General features: G+C 34.5%; 1 protein-coding gene, 1 long non-coding RNA gene and 1 other non-coding gene across 3 annotated transcripts in view; 2 read left to right on the plus strand and 1 right to left on the minus strand.

Moving 5' to 3' along the window:
* LOC128295213 (uncharacterized) overlaps positions 1-23,072 on the minus strand; it is a 38,228-nt gene extending 15,156 nt beyond the window's left edge. Inside the window, exon 1 of the long non-coding RNA XR_008285553.1 lies at positions 23,027-23,072. This is a non-coding gene — a long non-coding RNA (uncharacterized LOC128295213). The remainder of the gene's footprint in view (positions 1-23,026) is intronic.
* Positions 7,802-7,873, plus strand: TRNAT-UGU (transfer RNA threonine (anticodon UGU)). The gene has a single exon. It is a non-coding gene; the product is annotated as a tRNA-Thr (tRNA).
* On the plus strand, positions 7,925-8,686 carry LOC108481538 (uncharacterized). Its single transcript, XM_017784658.2, has one exon. It carries the CDS (start codon positions 8,070-8,072, stop codon positions 8,490-8,492), a length of 423 nt encoding a protein of 140 aa, XP_017640147.1. The 5' UTR covers positions 7,925-8,069; the 3' UTR covers positions 8,493-8,686.
* Positions 23,073-25,570: the final 2,498 nt, after the last annotated feature.

Genomic DNA, 25,570 nt, shown 5'->3' on the forward strand with positions numbered 1-25,570 from the left:
ATTCGATGAAGAGCAGATCGAAGACATAGCAGATCTAACCTTTGGATGTTTTCACATCGAAGTAGATCCAAGATGATTTGGCATCATTGCGTTTACAAGGAGCAGATCGAAGACATAGCAGATTTGGTTTTCACGTGTTTACACTGAAGCAGATCTAAGATGATTTGGCATCTCTGTACTATCAGAGAACAAATCGAAGAAACAGATTTGGCATCTCTATATTAGACAGAGAACAGATCGAAAACATAGCAAATCTGACCTTTATTGAAGCAGATCCAAGATGATTTGGCATCTCTGTATTAGACGGGGAGCAGATCGAAGACACAGCAGATCTGACCTTCATTGAAGCAGATCCAAGATGATTTGGCATCTCTGTATTAGACGGGAAGTAGATCAAAGACATAACAGATTGGACCTTCATTAAAGCAGATCCAAGATGATTTGGTATCTCTGTATTAGACGGGGAGCAGATCGAAGACATAGCAGATCTGACCTTCATGTGTTTACATCGAAATAGATCCAAGATGACAGATTTGGCATCTCTATATCAGACGGAGAGCAAATAGGAGATAACAGATTTGGCATCTCTGTATTAGACGGGGAGCAGATTGAAGAAGCAGATTTGGCGTCTCTGTATTAGACGGTGAGCAGATCGAAGATAACAGATTTGGCGTCTCTGTATTAGACGGGGAGCAGATCAAAGATAGTAGATATCGCCTTCCTGAGTTGTAGTAAAGCAGATTGAAGCCGTCAAGAGGCCATTTAAAGAAGATCAAAGATCAAGAACTCAAGACTCGGCGAGCCCAGGCAAAATTGGTCCTTTTATAGTCTTTGCTCTATTCCTGTTACACAGCAATGAGCAAAGAGGGCAATGAGACACTCAATTTTGCCCGGGCCCAGAAATAAGTCCAAAAACAAAAATAATAAACCCAAAAAAAAAATGAAGTCCAAGTTCAGTCCAGAATTACAAATATAATTTGGCCCGATCGGAATGGCCCATTACTTGAAAAGATTTAAGGTCCATCTAAAAGCTTGACTCATATGGAAATATAATCTTCAATGATATGCAATCTTAGATATGATATGCAATCTTAGAAGATATGATTTTGTAATCTTAGAGATTTAATTTGTAGATACCTTTTAATCTTAACTGTTGATGTAATTGATCTGTACCGTTGGATTTAAGGAGGTTCAACTATAAATAGAGGCCTCTCCCTTCATTGTAAACACACTGGAGTTTTAGGAAACAATAAAAATTTTTGAGAGCTTTCACTCAAATTTCTCTCCCTCTTACGTTCTTATTTTCTACGGTTTGTTCTTATTTTATTCTTTGTTCATCTTCGTTTTTCAACCCTTTTATTTTGATTTAATCCATATTTCCCGATTTTTTTATATATTTTAATTTTTTAATAATTTTAGTATCATATCAAACTCTTTCATTTTTAATAATTTTTTAGTATTATTCTTAATAAATTATTTTTAAAATTTTACTCAAATCATTATTTTAAAAAATATATATTTCATTTAATTTTCATATTTTATCCAAAAGTTTTTCTAAAATGAGGCAATATTTTTTGTATTTAGGAATTCGGGAAATAGTGCCCTAACATGCTGGGTTGCAATTTCCCGTTTGTCTAAATGCCTAAAGTATCCTTCTAAATAGATTTTGTAAATCACGAGATGATTTCAGTTACGAGAGTTTAAGAATATCGTGTCTTATCATGCTGGATGGGATATTTGTATTCTTTCGAAGCTATGAAATCTCGATTTTTCAACTTAAATAATTCCGGTTTTAAAAAAGGGATCCTATTTTTAAATCCTTTCAAATTTTTGACATTAAGACAGAAAACTATTCAATTTGGTACCAATTTTGGGCGTTGCGAGGGTGCTAATCCTTCCTCGTACGTAACCGACTCCCGAACCTGTTTTCTTAATTTTAGTCGACTAAAAAGTTTTATAAGGTGATCCAATCACACATAAAAAGGTTGGTGGCGACTCCCGTTTTCGTTTTTCAAAAGTTGATCCCCATTTTTCAAACATCCCTTTAAAAAATGGTTTCGATAAGGGGAAATATATGTAAAGAGAAAAAATTAAATGAAATTGATAAATTAAATTATTAAATGAAATGAGAAAGTGATATTATAAGATGAAATGAGAAATACAATTTGAGCTATGAGATTGAAAGCATAAAACCAAGGCTCATGAATTATTCATACTTGAATGTGAATTGGATATTCGTATGTGATTGAGAGATGAACCAAAGGTTCATGAATAATTGGTAATCTTATTGATGAAATATTAAATCAAATAATGAAAATGATACAATAGAAATATGATAACTTGGTATGAATTATATGTATGATTTGTTAATTAATTATGCATGTTTATAGTATTTTATATTTGCTATAATTTGAATTATGGTAATACCACTGAGTATTTCCACTACTCAACGTACGGTTTGTTTCCGTGCGCAGGCTAGGTAAAGTTGAAGTTTGGTGTAGCATCCGAGTCAATCCCGACCTCAACTTAATTTTTGGTGATGAATTTATCTTTTAGAAGTGTGGCATGTATTAGGTTTTGTTAGTCACTTAAGTATATTTATGTTTTGGGTGTAAGTAATTTGTAACTTTTAAGAAGTATTTGAAATGAATAGATGAATGTTATTTGATCAAGATTTATAAGTCAATGTATTGGGCATGAATTAAATGTGTTTAATATGTGAAAATAGCTTTAAAATGGTGAAAAATCATGTTTTCACACGACCAAGTCACATGGCATGTGCCCAGGTCGTGTGGCAAAGTCAGAATTGCCCACAGGTTAGTCCCACGACCGTGTGAGAAAGTCAGATCTGTCCACGGGCTGGCCCCACGAGCAGGCCACATGGGCATGTCCCAGGCCACACGAGCGTGTGCCCCTATTATCAAGAAAAAGTTTCCAAAGTTCCCGGTTTCATCTCAAAACACTTCCTAAGTATATTTGGGCCTTGTAGGTCCATATTAGAATCTTAAAGGTGGAATTTGAGAAATTTAAAATTGAAATGTAGATTTATGACTCGGTGTTGTTCGTTATTAGTGTTTAATTCTGGTAATACCTCGTAACCCTGTTTCAGCGACGGGTTGGGGTTAAAGGGTGTTACATAAATAATAGTTATGTTGTGAATTGAATGTAAATGAGATTATAAGTTTACTATTGGTTGGTTTTATACATATAAATATGTGTTTGTTTTTGAAGCCATATTATGGTATGGTAAATTGAACTAAATCTAGATAGGTGCATGTGAATTTAATTCTAAGTTTAAGTGAACTAGGCAAACTGATTTGGATTTGGTATTTTTATAATTTGGATTATAATGATGCTTTGCTGACTTGTTTCGATGATATGAAATGTTTGAGAATTCTGCCTGTTTGATCGATAAACTTCTGTAATACTTTGAAACCCTTTTTCGGCGACGGATATAGATTAGGGGTGTTACAAGAAAAGTCTCAATCAACAACAAGAATGTATGTAGCCAGGGGCGAAGCCAGGAGGGTTGCAATGGGCCTCGGTCCCCCCTAAAATGTAAATTTGCTTTTTTGGCAGTTAAATTTTTTTAAAAATTTTAAATTAGTAAAGGCAAAATTACACTTTGGCCCTCCCTAAAATTATAAAAATTCGATTTAATCCTTTACAAATTATAAAGATATAAACTATAAAAAATTAAAATTTTATCCGACCCCCTAAATATTTATTCTAGCTTCGCCCCTATATATAGCTGATACAATTTTGGTATGCTATTATGGATTTTTAGCTATTTGGAAAATATTGCACTAAGTTGATAAAGTAAAAATACGAGTTTAATAGTTTGAGGTGTGTTGGACATTATCCTTAAAGATATTTTACGTATAACATATCTCACAGGATTCAACAAACTTTTTAATTATAAAACTAGAGCAAGAATCAATAATAGATTACAATAGAAAAATACTCACCACTCTTAAAAGGATAGAAAGGATGATAATAGGTTTTTTAAGGTTTGTGTTAAATATGACTCCTATTTTCAGTCAAATTTGAGAAATAATCTTTTAGTTAAACTCTGTTTACTTGTTTCAATTAAACACTGATTAGTTTAGATTATTTTATTATTATTTGACCTATGAATTTAGCCTATAAATAGGCTCTTTTACAACCTTAGAAAAAAAACACCCATTAGCTATTAGAACTCATGGCACATTTAGTCAAATTTGTGTTGACGTTTTGAGGGTTCTTTATTTTCGGGGTTTAGTTTTTATCTCCGTCTTTTGTAGTATTCGTTCTTTTACCATTATAGTAAATTTATCTTTTCCCGTGGTTTTTTATTGTATTTGGAGGGGTTTTTCCACGTTAAATTTTTGTGTTCAATTTCTCAATTTATTTTACTATTTTTTTTACTTGTTCCTTAATCGGGTTGATTCTAACAAGTGGTATCAGAGCTAATTCAAGTTTCATGGATCAACTCATTCAGAGATGACAGCAACAATGTTTGAAATTGAGAAGTTCAATGGTGAGACAAATTTCAATATGTGGCAAGTTCGGATGATGGCAATTCTAATTCAAACCAGCTTGAAAAAGGTTTTTACCGGAAAAAAGCCTGGGAATCTAAATCAAACAGAATGGGAAGAGTTTGATGAAAAGGCCTTGTCTGCAATCCAGTTGTGCCTCGTGAATACGGTATTGCAGGAGGTATTGATGGAGAAAACCTCATCCACATTGTAGAAAAGGTTAGAAACTCTTTATGCGACTAAGTCTCTAGCTAACCGTTTAGTGTTGAAACAATGTCTATTTACGTTTCGCATGAACGAAGGTGAGCTTCTTAGAGATCACATCAGTCAATTCATTATTCTTTTAAATGATTTAAAGAATGTTGAGGTTCATATTGATGATGATGATCAAGCTATGCTATTATTGTGCTTTTTACCCCCTTCATACAAGTCTTTCAAGGAGACCCTGATTTATGACAGAGACAAACTCTCATTCGAAGATGTGCATGGTCATTTGTTGAGTAGAGACAAACTCGACAATAAGTTTTATTTAGATAGCAAGGCAGATAGGCAAGCTTCCGTTTTGATAGCATCAAAGAAACGAGACAAAATGTGTCATATTGTAAAAAGTTAGGTCACGTCAAAGCAGATTTTTATAAACTACGAAATAAAAGAGCTGCTGAGAGTAACGAGTAAGATGTAGCTGGTGCTAATTTGGCCAATGAAAGCAGTGATGATTTCTTGTTAGTGTCAACAAGCGATAACTCCAAGCTCACGTCCGAGTAGATCTTAGATTCGTAATGTTCTTTCCACATGTGTCCTACTAGAGAATGATTCTCCACATACAGTTCGGTTGAAGGTGGAGTTGTGCGCAAGGGAAACGATTCATCTAATAAGGTAATTGGTATTGGTACTGTTAAAATTATGATACACGATGGGACGATTAGGACATTCTCAGATGTCAGGTATGTACCTGATTTACGAAAGAATCTCATCTCCTTCAGTATTTTAGACTTGAAAAGATGCAGAATCAACATCGAGTCGAGTGGCATTAAAGTATTTCGTGGAGCTCTCATTTTGTTAAAAGGCAAAATAACTAGTAGTCTTTATATTCTGGAAGGTTCTACAGTGATCGGTGAAATTAGACGTTCCTCATCCGTTATAGAGTCGAAGTCAACTCGTTTGGAGCAGCTTGTCATAGGAGGGAAAATGTAAAACTGTTTCGTTGAAGAGAGGTTCTCTTTTGGATGCAGGTTTTGAAAAGTTAGGGCACTGTGTTCGTGAAAATCAGACCGGGGTTAGTTTTAATTTGGTAGTGTACAAGTCGAAGGCTAGAAGTCTTCCAGTTTTTAAGCATAGATTTGACTCATTTAATTCCCTGAATAATTCAAGATAGGCTCGTGGCAGGCTTTGGCAAAGATGGCGTTGGTGGAAGTATGAGTCAATGTGGAGATTTGTTAAATATAAGTCCTGTTTTCAATCAAATTTGAGAAATAATCTTTCAGTTAAACTCTGTTTACTTATTTCAATCAAACACTGATTAATTTAGACTATTTTATTATTATTTGACCTAAGAATTTAGCCTATAAATAGGCTATTTTACAACCTTAGAAAAAACACCCATTAGATATTAGAACTCATAACACATTTAGTCAAATTTGTGTTGGCGTTTTGAGGGTTCTTTGTTTTCGGGTTTTTGGGGTTTAGTTTTTATCTCCATCTTTTGTACTCTTCATTCTTTTGCCATTATAGTAAAATTATCTTTGCCCTTGGTTTTTTATCGTCTTTGGAGGGGTTTTTTCACGTTAAATTTGTGTGTTCAATTTCTCAATTTATTCCACTATTTTTTTTACTTGTTGCTTAATCGGGTCCATCCCAACAGTTTATATAGAGTTACAGTGAACCATGGTATATATCACATATAAAGTAAGTGAATTTTGCTTAGTCAAAAATAATTTAAAAAAATTAATTAATTTAGACTTGATTAAATATAGATATTATTAGTAATTTACTCTCAAAAAGTTCAATAAAATATATCACATGTAAGGAAATCCATCAAACTACACTACATTCTTACTTAGTCTAATAAAATATAATGGTCATAAATAAGATTGTCACTGTTTTTCTCAAAAGAGTGACTGCCTTAAGAACTTCTTAGTCAAATGACAATTCGGTTAGGAGGTTTTTTTGGGTACAAATACTATGGGTATGATTTAGGGGTTCTTGTTGTTTCTTTAGTTGATTTGATCCTCCAGTGACTGCAAGAGTTGTTCTTATTAGTGTATTACGGAGAAGTAGAACAATGGAGAGGGAAAGAAGGATGACTTTTTGGTTTGTTGACTGAGATAGTCTTCGTTTGGATAATAAAATGAAGAAAATAAGTCATTACGTTGGTGTATTTAGGGTTTTTTAATTTAGCCATTGTGTTTTATGATTAGGTGATAAGCTACTCTGTTAGGCTGTGTTTGTGAATGTCTGCCACAAGGAGAAAGATTCATGCTTATGAAGGCGACGCTTGCGGCCTTACCCCTCTAGATGTTCTCCTGTTTTAAAGCCCCTTTTATATTTGTATAAAGATTGATTTGATGCTGGAAGCCTTTTATGTAGTTGGAATACATTGAGTAGACCTATACGAGAGGGTGGTTATGTATTTGACATGCAATTTTGATGAACGAAGCTCTACTGGTGAAACAAACCTAGAGGATTATGACAGTGCCCAACACAGCTATAGCTAAAACTTTGAAGGCATCAGGAACTTATAACCATGAAAACAAAACCTTCTGACTCTTGGATCTAGAAGGGAATAGTGGCATGAAAGGATGTCTGTAATTTAGGAAAAGACGTATGAGCTAGGAATAAGGAATAATACTGCAATCACATGGGCATATGATGCAACAACCACAGAGCTTCTCTTCGAAATTTCTTGAAGACCCATGATTCTTGGCTGGTAATATCTAACAGATCCTTCTCTTTCTTTGGTGGAAAAGACAAACTAGAGTAAAAATTTTATCACAACGAGTTATTGTCCACTTTGCAATGATTGTGATGAATCCTTGGAACATTCTCTTCGTGCAATGCATCTTTGCAAGAGTGGTAGAGTTCGGAAATATCATGTCTTTAAGGATTCAATGTTCAATCTTGACTCACTATAAGATTGGATATTCCAATAACAACAGATCGATGAGATGAACCTGGATGGCTCCCAATTGTTAAAAGACTGTTTGAAGGTTAAGAAGCTAACACTTTTGAAACAAAAACAATATATACGAATTATAAATAACAGCATTTCACAAATGAAATATGAAGCCCTTATAGCTCAGTGGTAGAGCGTCAGTCTTGTAAACTGAAGGTCCGTAGTTCGATCCTGCGTGAGGGCACTCTTATTTTTCCCCTTTTAATCAATACGGCACCGTTTTTTATATCTCTTGAACAGTATGTTAAACCTTAGAAACCCCCAAAACTCTCGAGCGCCCTTCTTCCTCAAACCTTTTTTGACGACCGATTCGAGCCAGCCATCAAACTCACTCTTTTTGAGTTCAAAGTTCACTTCTTTCACCTTCCTTCTATGCTACAATGGCGAATCTCATCCATAAACTCTTCAAAACCAGATCCACTCAAAGAGTCATCCTATCTTTCAATGCCCCACAACTTCAAAACCCACTCCCGAAACTCACTCCTTCGCTCATTCCCAATCAACTCCATGATTTTGCATCAACCAAACCTGATTTCCTCAACCGCCCAAGTTTTTTCCTCGATCCTAAATCCCCAAAAGATGGCAACTTTACTGAACCTTTGAAGTTTTACCCCAATTTCCCTTTTGGGTATTTGTTAAATCCCATTAGCTTAACCTGGTTTGATTCATTAATGGCAATGGAAGTGGAAGAAGGGACAACAGAGACTGAAATTTGGGCTGATAGTGTGAAGAAGAAGAGGAAGAAGAAGATGAATAAGCATAAGTACAAGAAGCTAAGGAAGCGTCTGAGAAGAAAGACATAGGCTTTTTTTCCTATGGCAAAAATTTCATGGGGAAGTTGTATTATTTCCTTTGATTTTTTTTCATATATTCAAAGATTTTGGAATTAATGGATGTTGGATTAAATTTTTATCAGATTTTAGTGAACAAAACTTGAATGTGATGAATGGAATGGATTGACAATAAATTAGCTGAATTGAATCTTGAAAATCAACAAGAGCTTTGCTTGCTTTGTGGTAGGAGTTCACTTGGTTGGCTATATGTGTTGGGAGCTTTGCTTTATGTCATAGGATAACTATGGAAGTGGTTTATTGGTGAGATTTATTCTTTATCATACAAAGTACTAGGGTTGAAGACGAACAAGTGTATATAAGGCAAAATGATGCTCAAATATTGTTGTTTTCTAATGTTTTTCCATAATATGAGGGTCTCGAGTTGATTTACATGTATGTGACAATGATATTCTGTTGTCAATTTTTCAACTTTTGAATGAACTTGATGTTGCTATGGTAAGGATGTGTAGATTTGCATATATTCATTGTGTCAATGATAGGTAAAAGTATCATGGAGGCCTTGTACTATAGCTCAGATTGCATCCGTACAGGTTAGAACAAAGAGCAAACTAGTCATTTTGTTAAAAATTTTATTCATTTTTATTGTTAAAAACTGGCCCTTATGCTTCAACATGAGGTACCCATGGATGCCATGTGTAACTATATTATAATTTTGTTAGCCACGTCAGTTTTTAATAGTAAAAAGCGATAAATGTTTTAATAGAAATGACCAATTTGTTATTTGATCTAACATACATGACTAATTTGCCCTTTTTTTTTTGGTAGGGGGGCAAAATATAATTTAATTCCTAGAATAGGAGCCTCCCGTGGTATTTTTACTGTCAGTGATATTCTGCTGTCAAATTATCAACATTTGAATGAAATTAGTGTTGCTATGATAAGCATGTTTAGATGTTCACTAGGAAAGAGAAACAAGAGTATATTAGCAAAATCATTCTCGAAGATTGTCTTATATTTTTCGTAATAAGGGTCTCAAGTTTGTCTTATTCTATATACGAATCTTACTTGCTTTGATTTACATATGTTCTTTGTGTTACTGATATTCTGTTGTCAAATTATTGACTTTTGAATGGACTGGCTGTTGCTATGGTAAGGATGTGTAGATGTTCATAGGGAAAGAGTCAGAAGTTTATATAATTCTCAAATATTGTTGTTGTTATTCTGATATATTTCATATTATGGTCTTATTTCTTTATATGGATCTCACTCACTATGCTTTTCATAATATGAAGTTTATATGATATTTTGTTGTCAACTTTTGATGAAATGTGTTTATGCTAAGCTATAGGGATGTTTAGATTTTGTTATCAACAAGGACCAATGCCTATTGAATCTTTGAGTAGGAATGAAGATGGTCTTTGCTGAATGTGCATTGGAAGTTTTGGGGGTAAAGGTATCATGGAGGCCTCTGTAGTAGGAGTCAGACTAGATTTTGTCCTCTCTGCTAAAAAAATGAGTAAATTAGTCTCTATACATTAGATCAAAAAGTAAATTGATCATTAATGTTAAAAGTTTCATCCATTTATGCTGTTAAAAACTGATGTGATTGATAGAATAATTAGACACTGACATGGTGTGCCATGTGTATCTCATATTGATGTACAAAATCTAGTTTTTAACCGTAAAAATGGATGGAAATTTTAACAAAAAGATCAGTTTATTCTTTGGTACAACGTACATGGGCTAATTTGTTCATTTTTTTAGTAGAGGAGGCAAACACAATCTAGCTTCTAGTACAAGGACTTTCATGATATTTTTACTTGGTTTTAGGCAACGTACACTTTGTTACTCGAACTCAAGTGTAAGCATCTGACAGATATGTTTGGTTTTTCCTTATATTTAGAGTGTTATATTCTCATCCGATGTATCGAAAACTTAATGAAGTGTCTGAGCAGCTTAAAATTGGAGAATTATCAGTTAATCTACAATTAGTTATTTAGAATGACGGATTTGAAGTTGTGTTGTCTCTAATCTTAGTCCTAGTGAGAATGATTCAAGCCTCTAGACCATTGTTTGAGAATAGCTTTGTTGGAATAATCGAACTCCGAAGTCGTATTCAAGAAATTGATGTGAGGAAATGAATGGGAAATTTTTGCAATGGTGATTGGTTCGAGTTCTGCTCTCAACCAGCATCCCCACCATCTATTGTTGCCAACTATACTAATCCGACAATGCAACTTTAGAGGAGATGAGATCGAGGTTAGAGTTAAAAGTAGTGCTTGTTGGGAAAGCAAAGGTTAAATCGGACAAGTTGGTTCAGTTTGGAACTCGGTTGATCCAACAATTGGACTGCTAATAGAAACAGATTCATCAGGTGAAATTAGTAAAAACTCGAAGGTTAAATTACACTTAGAGTTACTAAATTATTAATAAATTTATATATTGGTCATTCAACTTCAAAATGTTACAAAATAGTCATTGAACTATTTGAAATTTTTTATGTAGGTTATCGGTAGTTAGAGTCATTGTTGTATAACATTTTTATTCATACTCCTTGCACCAATAAAAAACTGTTCCTTCTCTTTTATAGTTCAGTTTTTTTTTTATAAAATAATTTTGAATGTTACGAATCAACGAATTAAAATTGAAGTATTTTTTTTTTATCTTTAAAACTAATCATCAAATTAATTTGAATCTAAGGATTTATTTTTACTTGTTGATGGGTATTGATCCACAGGTCAATTGTTGAATTATCGTTTGGAACTCGTTAGTCAGTTTTTTGTTTTTAAAAAAACTCTTGAATAGTTTAGTGATTTAATTGAAAATTTTTAAATAGTCTAATGACTATTTTATAATTTTTTGAAGTTGAGTAACTAAAACACTAATTTATTGATATTTAATGAGTAGCAATATTTGTTCTTATTTTAAACTAATTCCAAATTTCCAAGAAAAGTAAATTAATAATATTATTTCAAAAGGCTTGCAATTTTAAAAGCATGCAATTTACTTGGAAAATTGATATAATTTGGAATCTAAAATTGATGTTACAATAATGATGGTACTTGAAAATATACAAAAGAAAATTATTCTTATTATTAGCTTAGGCAATATTTTTAAAAATTTTAATGATGAAATTTATAATTATTGTTTTATCTATCATAATTTCTTACTTTATTATGAATTAATTATTATGTTTTTCATTATTCACTACAATAATATTAATACGGCACAAAAATCTTCTTAATTTTTTTAACCAAATAATTATTTCTTAATATTTTATTAGTTTTAAAGCTTTTATTATACAACCATTTAAAAATTCTAAGTTGTGAAACATGAAAACCAAAACAATTTTAAAACTTTTTTAAAGGAAAATTCATTTATACAATTCAATTAAAAGAAAAAATAACAAATATATGTTGTCAATGGTGAATGACAAGTTTTATTAACACAACAAAGGTTTTAATATCGGTATTAATAGAACATTATAGCCTGTTCGCAACTGATTCTGTCATAACTCAAACATGACAGATCTAAAGTAATTGTAAGCAACTAACACTAAGGAAATCAGCCCTAGATGGTCCAAGGCGACAAGAAAATCAACAAAAGAACCGAGCATCTACCAAACTGGAGAGGACGGCGACAAAACCATCCCTAAAATCATTTGAAGAGGCAAGACTACATGTACAAGTAAGACTAAAAAATGTGCTACAATAGCAAACAAAATTTCTAAAAATAGAAACTTATTAAACAATAAAAAAATATAAAACTTAAGGCAATACGAGTCCAAATCGGCTTAAGAAATCATTTATTATTTTAAAATACTCTCAAAACAAAAATAAATTAAGAAGCCGACAAAGAGCCACCCACTTTTTAAGAGAAACTGCTGGTGGCCAATAGAGTTTTAGTGACAATAAACACCATCATCTGTCTATCACAATTGTGAAGACAACAAAATACTTACATAATATATATGCAAACTTGTAACGCCCCAATTTTCGGGAATTCTGTGAATGTTGGCATAGGTTTAATTATGTTAGTGGGCCTCTAGAAGGCCCAAGCTTAAGATAGAACCCGGCAATTTTAGTTAATTTTTGTTCCATAAGAAAAAGGGGGTGAAATTATGAAATAGAACCTATATGAAAATGTTTGAAAATGCTATAGGCTAAATTGAAGTGGCCAAATAAATAGGAGTGCAAAATAGGAGGATTTGCATGACAAACCTCCCATTTTACATGAAGTGGCCAGCCATCATGTTGTTGTAGACAATATGAGCACTTGATATCCATAATTCATGGTACAAATTGATAATGGGTTAGGTAAATGTTCCATGATAATGGTTTAGGTAAATGTTTCATGATGGGCATTTCATGTCTTTTGTATTAAAGAATTAAATGGATGAAATATGAAATTTTATTAAAAGAAAAATGGGTGAAAAGAACAAAGTTTTGTCCATCTTTGTTCATCATAGCCGAAAGTTAGAGAAGAGAAAGGAGAGGAGAAAGCTCTTGAATGTTCGGTCACTTGGGGAAGAAAATTGAAGGTAAGTTCATGGTAGTTTGCTTTTATTTTGAGGTTCATGAGTTCTTCTTGATTCTACCTTAACTCTTGAAGCATATTTTGGTTTTTAGTTGAGTTGTGAGCATTTAGTCATGAATTAAAATGAAGGAAATGGTTGTTGTTTCATGTTCTTTTGATTAAAATGGAAGATAGGTGAAGTTGCGCCAAACAAATGAGCATGCATGTGCCTTAGATGCTAAAGGAAAAAATCGGCTAACATGTTGTGCTTTAAAATGATGAAATGGAGATTATGCTTAAGTAAAAATCATAGATATGTGATGATTGATTGGTGATATACATGTTTAAATAACAAGCATGCAAGTTAGGTGTGAAAGAGTGATTTGGTAATAAATCTGCTTGGGACAGCAGCAGTAACGTGACTTTGGAAAATCACTATAAATTGTGGGAGATGAGTTAGAAGCTGCATAAATTATGTAATTAAAGCTTAATGAGTCTAGTTTCAAATGGAATAAATGAGAACATATTTTGAATTCTGTACAATGAGAAATTTGATTCGTAATGAAGAGTGGTCAGATTAGTCAAACAGTAAAACATGGGAAACTTTGAGAAAAATCTGGTATTGATTGACTAAACCAAAAATTCTGAAAATTTTATGGATAGAAGATATATGAGTCTATTTTCAGGGAAAATTAACGGCACTTGATTTGGAGTTTCGTAGCTCCAGTTATAAATGATTTAGTGACTGTTGCTTAGGAAGACAGCTTGCAATGAAATTATGATTATGTGGTAAACACTGACAAAAATTTGTTAATGAGTTACTTATTGATTTCTTATAAGCTTACTCTGATCTGTAGGTGTGGTTGGCCGAATATTGTAAGGGGTTAATACGTAATTTGTATTTGAATAGTTAGATTAACGTGTTAGTAATCCAATTGTAGGCGGTTCGTGTGTGGATCTCGTCAGCATATCGTCGCAAACAGGTGTGTAACTAACACCCTCTTTCTTAGTCTGGATCGGCAAAAGTCGAAAAGCCGAAATGCCGAAAATCAGTATTTTGTAGATTTGCGAGTGTGCGAATGCTCGTGAGATAAATCGATTAATGTTTTTGGTAAGCTGCAAAATTTGGACTGCAAAGTGCATGATTTCTGTGCACTCGATATTTTTGGGCTTAGTGGGCCAAAATTGGAATGATGGGCCAACGGGCCCAATTCGGTAAGATCCATCGGTACGTGATTCTGTTAGTACGTGGAAAGTAGGAATATGCATGAAAAACCCAAAAATAGATAAATTATTGAAATACCTTTAAAAGTGGAAAATTTACAGTTTTACCCCTAATAGATAGATTACCGAAATACCCCTAGGGTTAAATTGACCTAATATATGTTTAACTGTTGTTATTTACTGCATGCCATGTTGTTATTATCTGATGCATGGGATTAGGATATTGACGGAGGAAGTACTGAAAGTGGCTTGTCCACGTACTGGAGGTTTTGCCTCAATTTACTGTTAACTGAGCAGCAAGGCTGCAACTGTGGAGTGTTGGGCTGGGTGGGTTGAGCTATTCCCCACATGGAGTGTAGGGTTGGTACGGGTGGAGTGTAGTGGTTGGTGGGTTGAATAGTCTCCCCAAATGGGCTTGCATATGTTATTGATGTTGCATGTATTTTGAAATGGGCCTATGGGCCATCATCATTATCTGAATAAGGGGCTAAGGCCCGCTTTATTGTAATCTGAAAGGGCTCTAGTCCAAGACCACTGTTACCTAAATGGGCTTCGCCCAATAGGCTTGAGTGACTTGGGCTTTAAATGGGTTTTCCTTACACACTAAGTTTCCCAAACTCACCCCTTTATTTTCATCCACGCAGAAATCCCCAACCATAGTGGGCTTGGAGTCGTGAGGAATTCGAATGGCCACCCGCTCGAAAGTTTGGTTTTCTTCTGGTGAACTGGACATCCTATTATTTACGTTGAGGTTTGGGTTTTTTAAATGTAATAAGGCCGCTTAATTATTTTTGATGGTTTTAATATGTATTACTAAGATAGGTATTACTTATTTTAACTGTTGAAATTGGATAGCTTTAGGGCGCGTTTTCAAAAAAAAAAACAACAATTGATTTCAAAATAACACGACAACAAGCAAAGCTTCCGCAATGAAAGTATTTTCTTAAATTAATCACTTTTCCTAAAAATGACTTAATCAAATTGGTTTTCTAGAAATATACATGACGTTAAGGTGTGGCAATGGCGGTGTGCATGTCTAGGATTAGATCCGAAGGGAGCTTGGTACTTAAGTAGTCCGATAGACTAACCTCCTCTTTTCCGGTTTCCTACCTGGTGCACAGCTTCCATTCACTTTAACCTATAATGCTTTCATTCACTTTAACCTATAATGAAATTATCTTTTAAAACACTAAGTAGGTTTTTCTGGATCAACAATATAAAATATTTCGAACGCTTCGATGTGGCATGTCGGATCCGGCCATAACGTCTGGGTCGGGTTTGGGGTACTACATTTAGTGGTATCAGAGCCTAGGTTACAACAACTCGGCTGTGGAATGGGTTTACAAAAACAAAGATTTTCGAAAGCAAAAATTTTATAAAGAATGCGAAAACTCGATTTTCAAAATTTAAATCTTTAGAAGGTGGCATTCAATCTCCTACCAAGTCTGTAAGTATTACTCGAACTTTTCGAATATTTTCCTAATTATCTGTCTGCATCAAACCCTATTAGGATACTCTAGATAGGATGATACTGAAACCATAGGAAAATCTGATAAGAAACTGAAACTGTAGCTAGACTTCGATTCTGTGAAAACAAACTCTGAACTACTGTCTAATTCATAAAACATCTGTAATAAACACTGGAATATTAATTGATGCATAAAAATTCGTAATCAAAATAATACGATATGAGTATAAGAGGCCGTGGACGGAGCCGAGAAAGTGCTCGAGCGAGATCTTCGTCTTCGAGACATATGCCAGCGGTGGATGCACCGGCACTACCGGCAACAGAGGTAGAGTCTCATGACCGCGGTGCCGAGGAAGATGCCCTGTCACAGGCAATGCTTCGTGTTCTAGAAAGGGTTACCAGGGCAAGTACGGGCAATGGAGTTCGGGGATCTATTTCTGAATGACTTCGGGCTCACGGACGGAGATCTTTAGGGACGTGTCTGGTATAGCCCCGAATGTGGCGAAATATTAGTTGGAGGCCACAGAACGGATTATGGACAACTTGGACTTCTCTGAGGAGATTGTGAGTGGGGTATCTGTACTAAGTCCTTTGGGTCACTCAGTTAGGGTAGACAACTGTATAGGGATGTACCCTTAGAAACTCAAGGTAGGATTTTCCCTGGAGATCTGATGGAGTTACCGTTCGGAGAGTTTGACCTCATTCTGGGGATGGACTGGCTTGTTAAGCATAGGGCGACTTTGGATTGTGCTGCAAAACGAATGGTGTTAAGGACCACGGAGGGTGAGGAGGTTATGATGATAGGCGAGCGAAGGGATTATTTGTCCAATGTGGTGTCGACAGTAAGAGCCAAGAAGTGGATTCGGAAAGGTTGTGAGGCCTATTTGGCATTTGTAAGTCAGTCGGAAGAGGAAGGACTGACAGTGGATAAGGTTAGGACCGTAAAGGAGTTCCAAGATATTTTTCTGGAGGAGCTTCCAAGATTGCCTCCGAACCGAGAAGTTGAGTTTGGAATAGATTTGTTGCCTAGAACGGCGCCTGTGTCCATCGCACCGTATAAGATGGCACCGAAGGAGTTAGTGGAGTTAAAGACTCAAATTTAAGAGTTGTTGGATAGGGGCTTCATTAGGCCAAGCATGTCTCCATGGGGAGCACCGGTTCTATTCGTGAAAAAGAATGATGGTACGATGCGGATGTGCATTGATTATCTCCAGTTGAACAAACTGACGATTAATAATAAATATCCACTGCCAAGGATTGACGATCTGTTCGACCAGCTTAGAGGAGCTTCTGTATTTTCTAAGATCAACCTCCGATCTGGATATCATCAGTTAAGGGTCAAGGAGGCGGATTGTAACGCCCCCTTTACCTGAGACCGTCGCCGGAGTCGAGCACGAGCCATTACTAAACTTATTTGAGCACTTAAACAAATTCAAACAATTTATATCACACTTTCCGCATAAGTTGTCCAACTGTGTCATAGTTGCTAAATAATTCATATCTCGAGTTATAAAACTCAAATCCAAATCCGTAAATTTTCTCTGAATTTATACTCATATATCTACTTACCAATTTTTTCTAGAATTTTGGTCAAGCCAATTAGTACAGTTTATTATTTAAAATTGACTACTCTGACCTTTGTGTATTACGAATCAGATATCTCTCTGTACAGAGCTTCAATGACTATGATGTTTGTCTCTAATAAAACTAGACTCAATAAGGAATCTGTATATATAAAGTATGACTTCTAATTATCTTTGTAAAATTTATGGTGAATTTCCAAAGTCAGAACAGGGGATCCAGAAATTGCTCGCCCCTGTTTCGAAAAATTTAAACATCTCATAAAATATAGCTCATATACCTGTTTTGCTTCTTCCATATGAAAATAGACTCATCGAGATTCGATTCCATAATTTATTCATTATTTAATTCCATTTCTACTATTTTTAGTGATTTTTCAAAGTCAAACTACTGCTACTTACGAAAACTATTTTAGTACAAATATTGTTAACTAGTTTATAACATCTTTACTTCAATTCATTCAAACTCTATACATGCCATATAAATCTTCAAACATAAAACAAAAGCTACCGGAATTGATCTGGATAGTGTGCTTTGTTGTGTTGATCCGATCTACCCACTTCACTTCAAGTCAATCTACATAAAAATATTAAACACACACAAGTAAGCCTATTGAAGCTTAGTAAGTTCATAGGTTAAAAGTAATGCTTACCAAACATAATATTTCCAAACAATACCAAAACATTTACTAAAGTTTCCTGCGATTCACAACCATTGTTATAATAATTCACATAGTTGAGCTCAACAAGAATAACTACTCAATCTCTTTCATTTGGATCACTTCTCTTTTATTTCTTATAATCAAATTAGGAAACGGCTTACGAAATTGAGTACGTCGTTGCTCAATGCCACGATTCACAACTCAGTATGGTTTTCCTCATTGAAATACCATACCTACATTTTTTTAACTCGGTATGGGAAATGCCATACCTACATTTCTTTACTCAAGATGGATTTGATAATACCATACCTACATTTCACATTCAAGATGGATAATACCATACCTACATTTCACAACTCAGTATGGATGATACCATACCTACATTTCACACTTTGCCATGGAATAACCATGGTCTTATCCAATCAATTCATCACACGTCACGATACTGAACGTTACTCAATCCTGCGTTTTCCTAATTTACATTTCCACATTTATTCTTTCATTAACAAAATCTACACAATCCCACAACAAATTCGTATATAATAACACATTATATACTTCAATCATTCACAAATAAACATCTAATTTCAACCATATGAACTTACCCGCTAATTTGTAGAAGATATTGAAATTTTGGGACTATTCCGCAACTTTTTCTTTTCATCGTTCTTCTTTGGATTCTTGATCTATAATATAAAATATTTCTACTCATTAGCATTTATTTGATTTCTATTTCACTTCACAATTTATGCTGTTCAAATTTCAAAATTGCACTTTTACCCCAAAATTTACAGCTTTCACAATTTAGTCCCTACTCAATTCACCCATCAATTGAACTAATTTTTCTCAATTAACACTTTATTTTATCATTATAAACTATTTCAAAACCTTTTATATTCTGAATTTCAACAGCAACCTTCAATTCACAACTTTTTCACAATTAGGTCCTAAATATCATTTCCTATCAAAATCACTTAATAAAACCACCTTAATATGAAATTAGAACTTAAATTTCATAATAATTCATCATAAAATTCCTTATCCATCCAGGGTAACTTCCAATTTCACCCATAAAATAAAAAACTAATGAATTCTACAAGTGGACCTAATTGTAAAAGTCATAAAAACATAAAATTATCAAGAAAAAGCAAGAATTAGACTCACATGATGTAAAAATATGAAAACCAGATTTCTCCAGACCTTCTATGGCGTTTTGGCTGAGAAATTATGAAGAAAATGTCTAGATTTTTCAATTACATCATTATTTAACTATTAACTTTTATCTATTTTCAATTTTGCCCTTGGTCACATTGTTTTCTTGCTTATTTCATACCCAAACCGTCCAGCCATTAACCTTTGGGTCTAATTGCTCTTTAAATCCATCTTTTAAATACTTAAGCTATTTACTCACAATTTAACAAATTTTGTGCTATTTTCAATTTAATCCTTTTCAATTAATTAGCCATCCAAACGTTAAAATTTTCTAACTAAACTTTAATACTAACTCAATGACACTCCATAAATATTTATAAAAATATTTATAGCTCGATTTTCAACTTTGAGGTCTCGATACCTCATTTTTGACCCGTTTGACCTAATAAATTCTTTTAATTCACTAATTTCACCATTTCACAAATTCTTCTAAATTCTTACTTGACTCATAAATATTAAATTACTATCTTGTTCAATCTTATTTGTCGAATTTAGTGATCTCAAATCACCATTTCGACACCACTGAAAATTAGGTAGTTACTACTCTCCCCTTTAAAAATTTCGTCCTCGAAATTTGTTACTGAAAATAGATTTGGATCTTGTGATCTTATTGACTCCTCTGTTTCCCAGGTTGCCTCCTCCATACCATGTCGATGCCATAATACTTTAACCAATGGTACTCTTTTGTTCCGCAATTCCTTAACTTCACGAGCCAAAATCTTCACCGGTTCTTCCGAATAAGTCATATCCGGTTGAAGCTCAATTTCGGTATGGGAATTACGTGTGAAGGATCTGACCTATCTTGCCTCAGCATAGACACATGAAACACATTATGAATCTTCTCAAGTTCGGAGGTAAAGCCAAACGATAAGCCACAGGACCAACCCTTTCCACAATTTCATATGGCCCTATGAATCTCGGACTTAATTTTCCTTTTACCAAATCGTAACACCCTTTTCCATGGTGAAACTTTTAGAAATACTCGATCACCCATCTGCATATTCTATGTCTCTTCGTTTTAAATCCGCATATGACTTCGACGATCCAAGCGCCTTTTAGACGATCTCGAATAATCTGGACTTTCTCTTGGTTTCTCGAATCAAATCAACCCCAACTATTTTGATTCACTCAATTCGCACCAACACAATGGAGTCTTGCATTTTCTACCATAAAGAGCCTCAAATGGTGTCATTTTTATACTAGACTGATAGCTATTGTTGTAAGCAAACTCAGCCAACGGTAAATACCTTTCCCAACTGTCACCAAACTCGAGTATACAACATCTTAACATATCTTCTAAAATTTGAATCACTCGCTCTGACTGTCCATCTGTTTGAGGATGAAATGCTGTACTAAAATTCAATCTGGTGCCTAAGGCTTCTTGCAATTTATTCCAAAATCTTGAAGTAAACCTCGGATCCCGGTCTGAAATGATAGATATTGGAACTCCATGTAGTCTCACAATCTCTGACACATACAATTCTGCTAACTTATTAAGTGAAAAATCTATTACGACCGAATAAAGTGTCTTGACTTTGTCAATCTATCAACAATCACCCATATCGAATCTTTCTTTCTGAGTCACGAGCAATCCGACACAAAATCCATTGAAATATGCTCCCACTTCCATTCAGGAATCATAATGGGTTGTAATAAACCCGTTGGCACTTGATTCTCTGCTTTAACTTGTCGGCAAATCAAACATTTTGCAATAAATTCGAAATTTCTCTTTCATACCGGGCCACCAATATGTCTTTTTCAGATCACCATACATTTTGTACTACCCAGATGAATAGAATACATACTATTATGTGCTTGAAAAGAATATCATTCTTTAAATCGAATTATTGGGAACACAAATCCTATTATGATAGCGCAATATACCTTCATCATCAATCTTGAACTCGAATCTAAATTATCCCGAACCATTTGTCGTTTCAAGACCAATTTTGGATCTTCATTCTGCAGCTTCGAATTTGTTGAAGAAACATTGGTTTTACCTTTAATTCTACTAATACAACACCTTCTTCATTAAGAGCCAAATGAGCATTCATTGCGAAGTGCAAACAAGGATGACTTTCGACTCAGTGCATCAGCAACTACATTAGCTTTCCCTGGATGATAGTCAATAACCAAATCATAGTCTTTCAGCAACTCTAACCACCGTCTCTGTCTTAAGTTCAGTTCCTTCTGAGTCATTAAGTATTTCAAACTTTTGTGATCCGTATACATATAACACTTCTCACCATATAAATAGTGTCTCCAAATTTTTAAGGCAAAAACAATTGCAGCTAACTCAAGATCATGTGTAGGGTAATTCTTTTCATGTGGTTTTAATTGCCGTGAAGCATAAGCCACTACCTTTCCCGACTGCATTAACACACAACCCAAACCACTTAAAGATGCATCACTGTACACAACATACGGTATACCTGATTCTGGTTGAGTTAAGACTAGAGCTTCTGTTAACATTTTCTTTAACTGATCAAAGCTCTGCTGACATTCATCAGACCACATAAACTCAACATTTTTCTGTAATAAACGAGTCATTGGTGAAGCAATCATGGAAAAATTCTTTACAAAACGGCGATAGTATCCTGCTAATCCCAGAAAACTTCGCACTTCAGTTACATTCTTCGGTGTTTTCCAATTCACCACTGCCGAAACTTTACTTGGATCCACACGAATTCCTTCAGCTGATATAATATGACCCGAAATCCAACATCATGAAGCCAAAACTCACATTTACTAAATTTAGCATATAACTGCTTTTTCTCTCAAAGTCGTAGTACAATTCTCAAGTCTTTGTGCATGTTCGGATTCTGTCTTTGAATAGACCAATATGTCATCAATAAATACCACCACAAATCTATCCAAATAAGACTGAAAAATTCGATTCATTAAATCCATAAATGCAGCAGGGGCATTCGTTAAACCAAAAGGCATTACCAAAAATTCGTAGTGACCATACCGAGTTCAAAAGCGATCTTTGGCACATCACACTCTTTAACCTTCAAATGATAATACCCGGATCTAAGGTCTATTTTTGAGAACACTGCAGACCTTTCAGTTGATCAAACAAATCATCGATACGAGGTAATGGATATTTATTTTAATTGTTACCTTATTCAACCGCACATAATCAATACACAATCGCAACGAACCATCTTTCTTTTTCACAAATAAAACAGGTGCGCCCCAAGGTGATGTACTCGGTCCGATGAACCCTTTATCCAATAACTCTTGCAACCGTGTCTTCAACTCTTTAACTCATTTGGTGCCATTCTATACGGTGTTATTGATATTGGAGTGCATGCTTAATTACATCAATTGTGAATTCAACCTCACGATATGGGGTAAACCGGTAATTCCTCGAAACACATCAAGAAACTCATTAACAATCGACAATCGTTCCATCTTCAATTCGAACCCCGAGTATCAAGAATATAAGCTAGAAATGCTTTATTACCTTTCGAATCAATTTTCGAAATGTAAAAAGGTGAAATAATTCGACATCATTCTTTTATCCCCAAACTCATTGAAACTATTTCCCATCGACATTTTAAATCAATCCGTTTTTCTCTACAATTCACTATGGCATCGTGTTCAATCAACCAATCCATTCCAAGAATAACATCAAATTCTCGAAAGGTAACAACATTAAATCGTGAGAGAATTCACAGCCTTGTATTTTCAGTGGACAATTCCGACATATTAAATTAACCAACACACTTTGCCCTAGTGGATTAGTGACTTGCAATTCAAGGTCAGTGGACTCAACAGTTCATTTTCTTTTCGACACTAATGCAGTGCAAATATATGAATGTGTAGATCCAGGATCAATTAAAGCATACACAGAATCATCAAAAAGATAGAAATTACCAGCTATCACATCTGGAGCAGAAGCTTCTTCCCTTGCCCGGATAGCATATGTACGTGCAGGTACTCTTGTCTCGATCGAGCTGCAGTATCTCTCGTTCCCGAATGAACAGTCCCAGTAGCACTACTTTGACCTGAACGTTTACCTTTAGGAGTATTTGCTTGCTTCTCCCTTGTTCTCTATCTTCTTTAATAATTGAGGACAGTCCGAATAAAATGATCAGTTCCACCACATTTATAGCAAGCTCCGGCTCTTCCCCAACACTCACCAATATGAAATCTACCACAATTTTTACATCTAAGTCTCGGAATATTTTGCACACTACTAACACTAGCTGCTGGTTTCTTAGTTACTCCGACATCTTGTTGAGTCGTTTTACTGTTATTCGATCGTTCCGGGATTATAACAGGTCGACCAGAATCATTTCTGAACTTTTTGGCCGAAAAAGTCGAAGTTGGTCTAGAGAAACTTCTTTTGTATACCTCTTTACCTCTTCTTTCTCTTTGCATCTTTCTGTTATACACTTCTTCCATCTTTTGAGCTCGATCGACAAAATCACAAATTCTCAATCTCTGTACCTCCAATCATCATTCGATTTCATCATTAAGCCCTTCTTCAAATCTAATGCACATTTCTTCCTCTGTCAAATTACAACATCCCGAGCATATCTCTTGAGATACACAAATTCTCTTTCATATTCGCCACTTTGTTTTATTCCCTTGTCGAAGATCAAGAAATTCTCTCTTTTCTTATCTAAATATCTCTTTCCCACATATTTCTTCTTAAATTCGTTTTGGAAGAATTCCTGTAAGTTTATCTGCAAGTACCATTGCCTCAATGGTTTCCCACCAATTATACGCTTCTTCTTTCAATAGCGAAACTGACATCCCAAATAGTCCTCCTGGAGAACACATCATCTGTTTAAAACTCTCTCAAACTCTTTAACCAATACTCTGCTTTAACCGGATCATCGTCCGATCTCCCTCGAAATTCTTCAGCTCCAAACTTTCTGAGTTTTTCAATTGGTGTTCTTTTGCTAGATTCATCTATTAAAGGAGGAGCAATCGGGGTTGTAACTGGTGGTACAGTAGGGGGAGGAGGAGGTTGTTGTGCCTGACTTCTTCCTTGTATTGTTTCATGATACCACTGATTCATTAATCCGTAAATCATATTTTTAAGTTCTTCCTCTCTCATCAAAGAAATCGGGACATTACCACTTGTTCCCTACTCAGAAGTCTGTATTCTACTATTAACTTCCTCTTCCTGACTAGCACCATCGGGTCTATCAGACATCTTTACAATCTATAACAAAAATTAGTAATTAGATCGGATCATTCACATCACACTATCACGATTTATATGGCATGTATTTTAAACACTTTACACATCAAATTCGTTCCGAGAATCGACTAAACCAGGCTCTGATACCAATAAATGTAATGCCCCCTTTACCCGAGACCGTCGCCGGAGTCGAGCACGAGGCATTACTAAACTTATTTGAGCACTTAAACAAATTCAAACAATTTATATCACACTTTCCAGACAAGCTGTCCAACTGTGTCATAGTTGCTAAATAATTCATATCTCGAGTTATAAAACTCAAAATCCAAATCCGTAAATTTTCTCTGAATTTATACGCATATATCTACTTACCAATTTTTTTCTAGAATTTTTTGTCAAGCCAATTAGTAAATTTTATTATTTAAAATCTCCCCTGTTTCAGGGTTTGACTACTCTGACCTTTGTGTATTACGAATCAGATATCTCTCTGTACAGAGCTTCAATGACTATGCCGTTTGTCTCTAATAAAACTAGACTCAATAAGGAATCTGTACATATAAAGTATGACTTCTAATTATCTTTGTAAAATTTATGGTGAATTTCCAAAGTCAGAACAGGGGATCCAGAAATTGCTCTGGCCCTATTTCACAAAAATTTAAACATCTCATAAAATATAGCTCATATACCTGTTTTGCTTCTTCCATATGAAAATAGACTCATCGAGATTCGATTACATAATTTATTCATTATTTAATTCCATTTCTACTATTTTTAGTGATTTTCAAAGTCAAACTACTGCTACTTACCGAAAACTATTTTAGTACAAATATTGTTAACTAGTTTATAACATCTTTACTTCAATTCATTCAAACTCTATACATGCCATATAAATCTTCAAACATAAAACAAAAGCTACCGAAATTGATCTGGATAGTGTGCTTTGTTGTGTTGATCCGATCTACCCACTTCACTTCAAGTCAATCTACATAAAAATATTAAACACACACAAGTAAGCTTATTGAAGCTTAGTAAGTTCATAGGTTAAAAGTAATGCTTACCAAACATAATATTTCCAAACAATACCAAAACATTTACTAAAGTTTCCTGCGATTCACAACCATTGTTATAATAATTCACATAGTTGAGCTCAACAGTAACAACTACTCAATCTCTTTCATTTGGATCACTTCTCTTTTATTTCTTATAATCAAATTAGGAAACGACTTACGAAATTGAGTACGTCGTTGCTCAATGCCACGATTCAC

This window comes from Gossypium arboreum, chromosome 7, assembly GCF_025698485.1.
Source record: "Gossypium arboreum isolate Shixiya-1 chromosome 7, ASM2569848v2, whole genome shotgun sequence".
Classification (NCBI taxonomy): Eukaryota; Viridiplantae; Streptophyta; class Magnoliopsida; order Malvales; family Malvaceae; genus Gossypium; species Gossypium arboreum.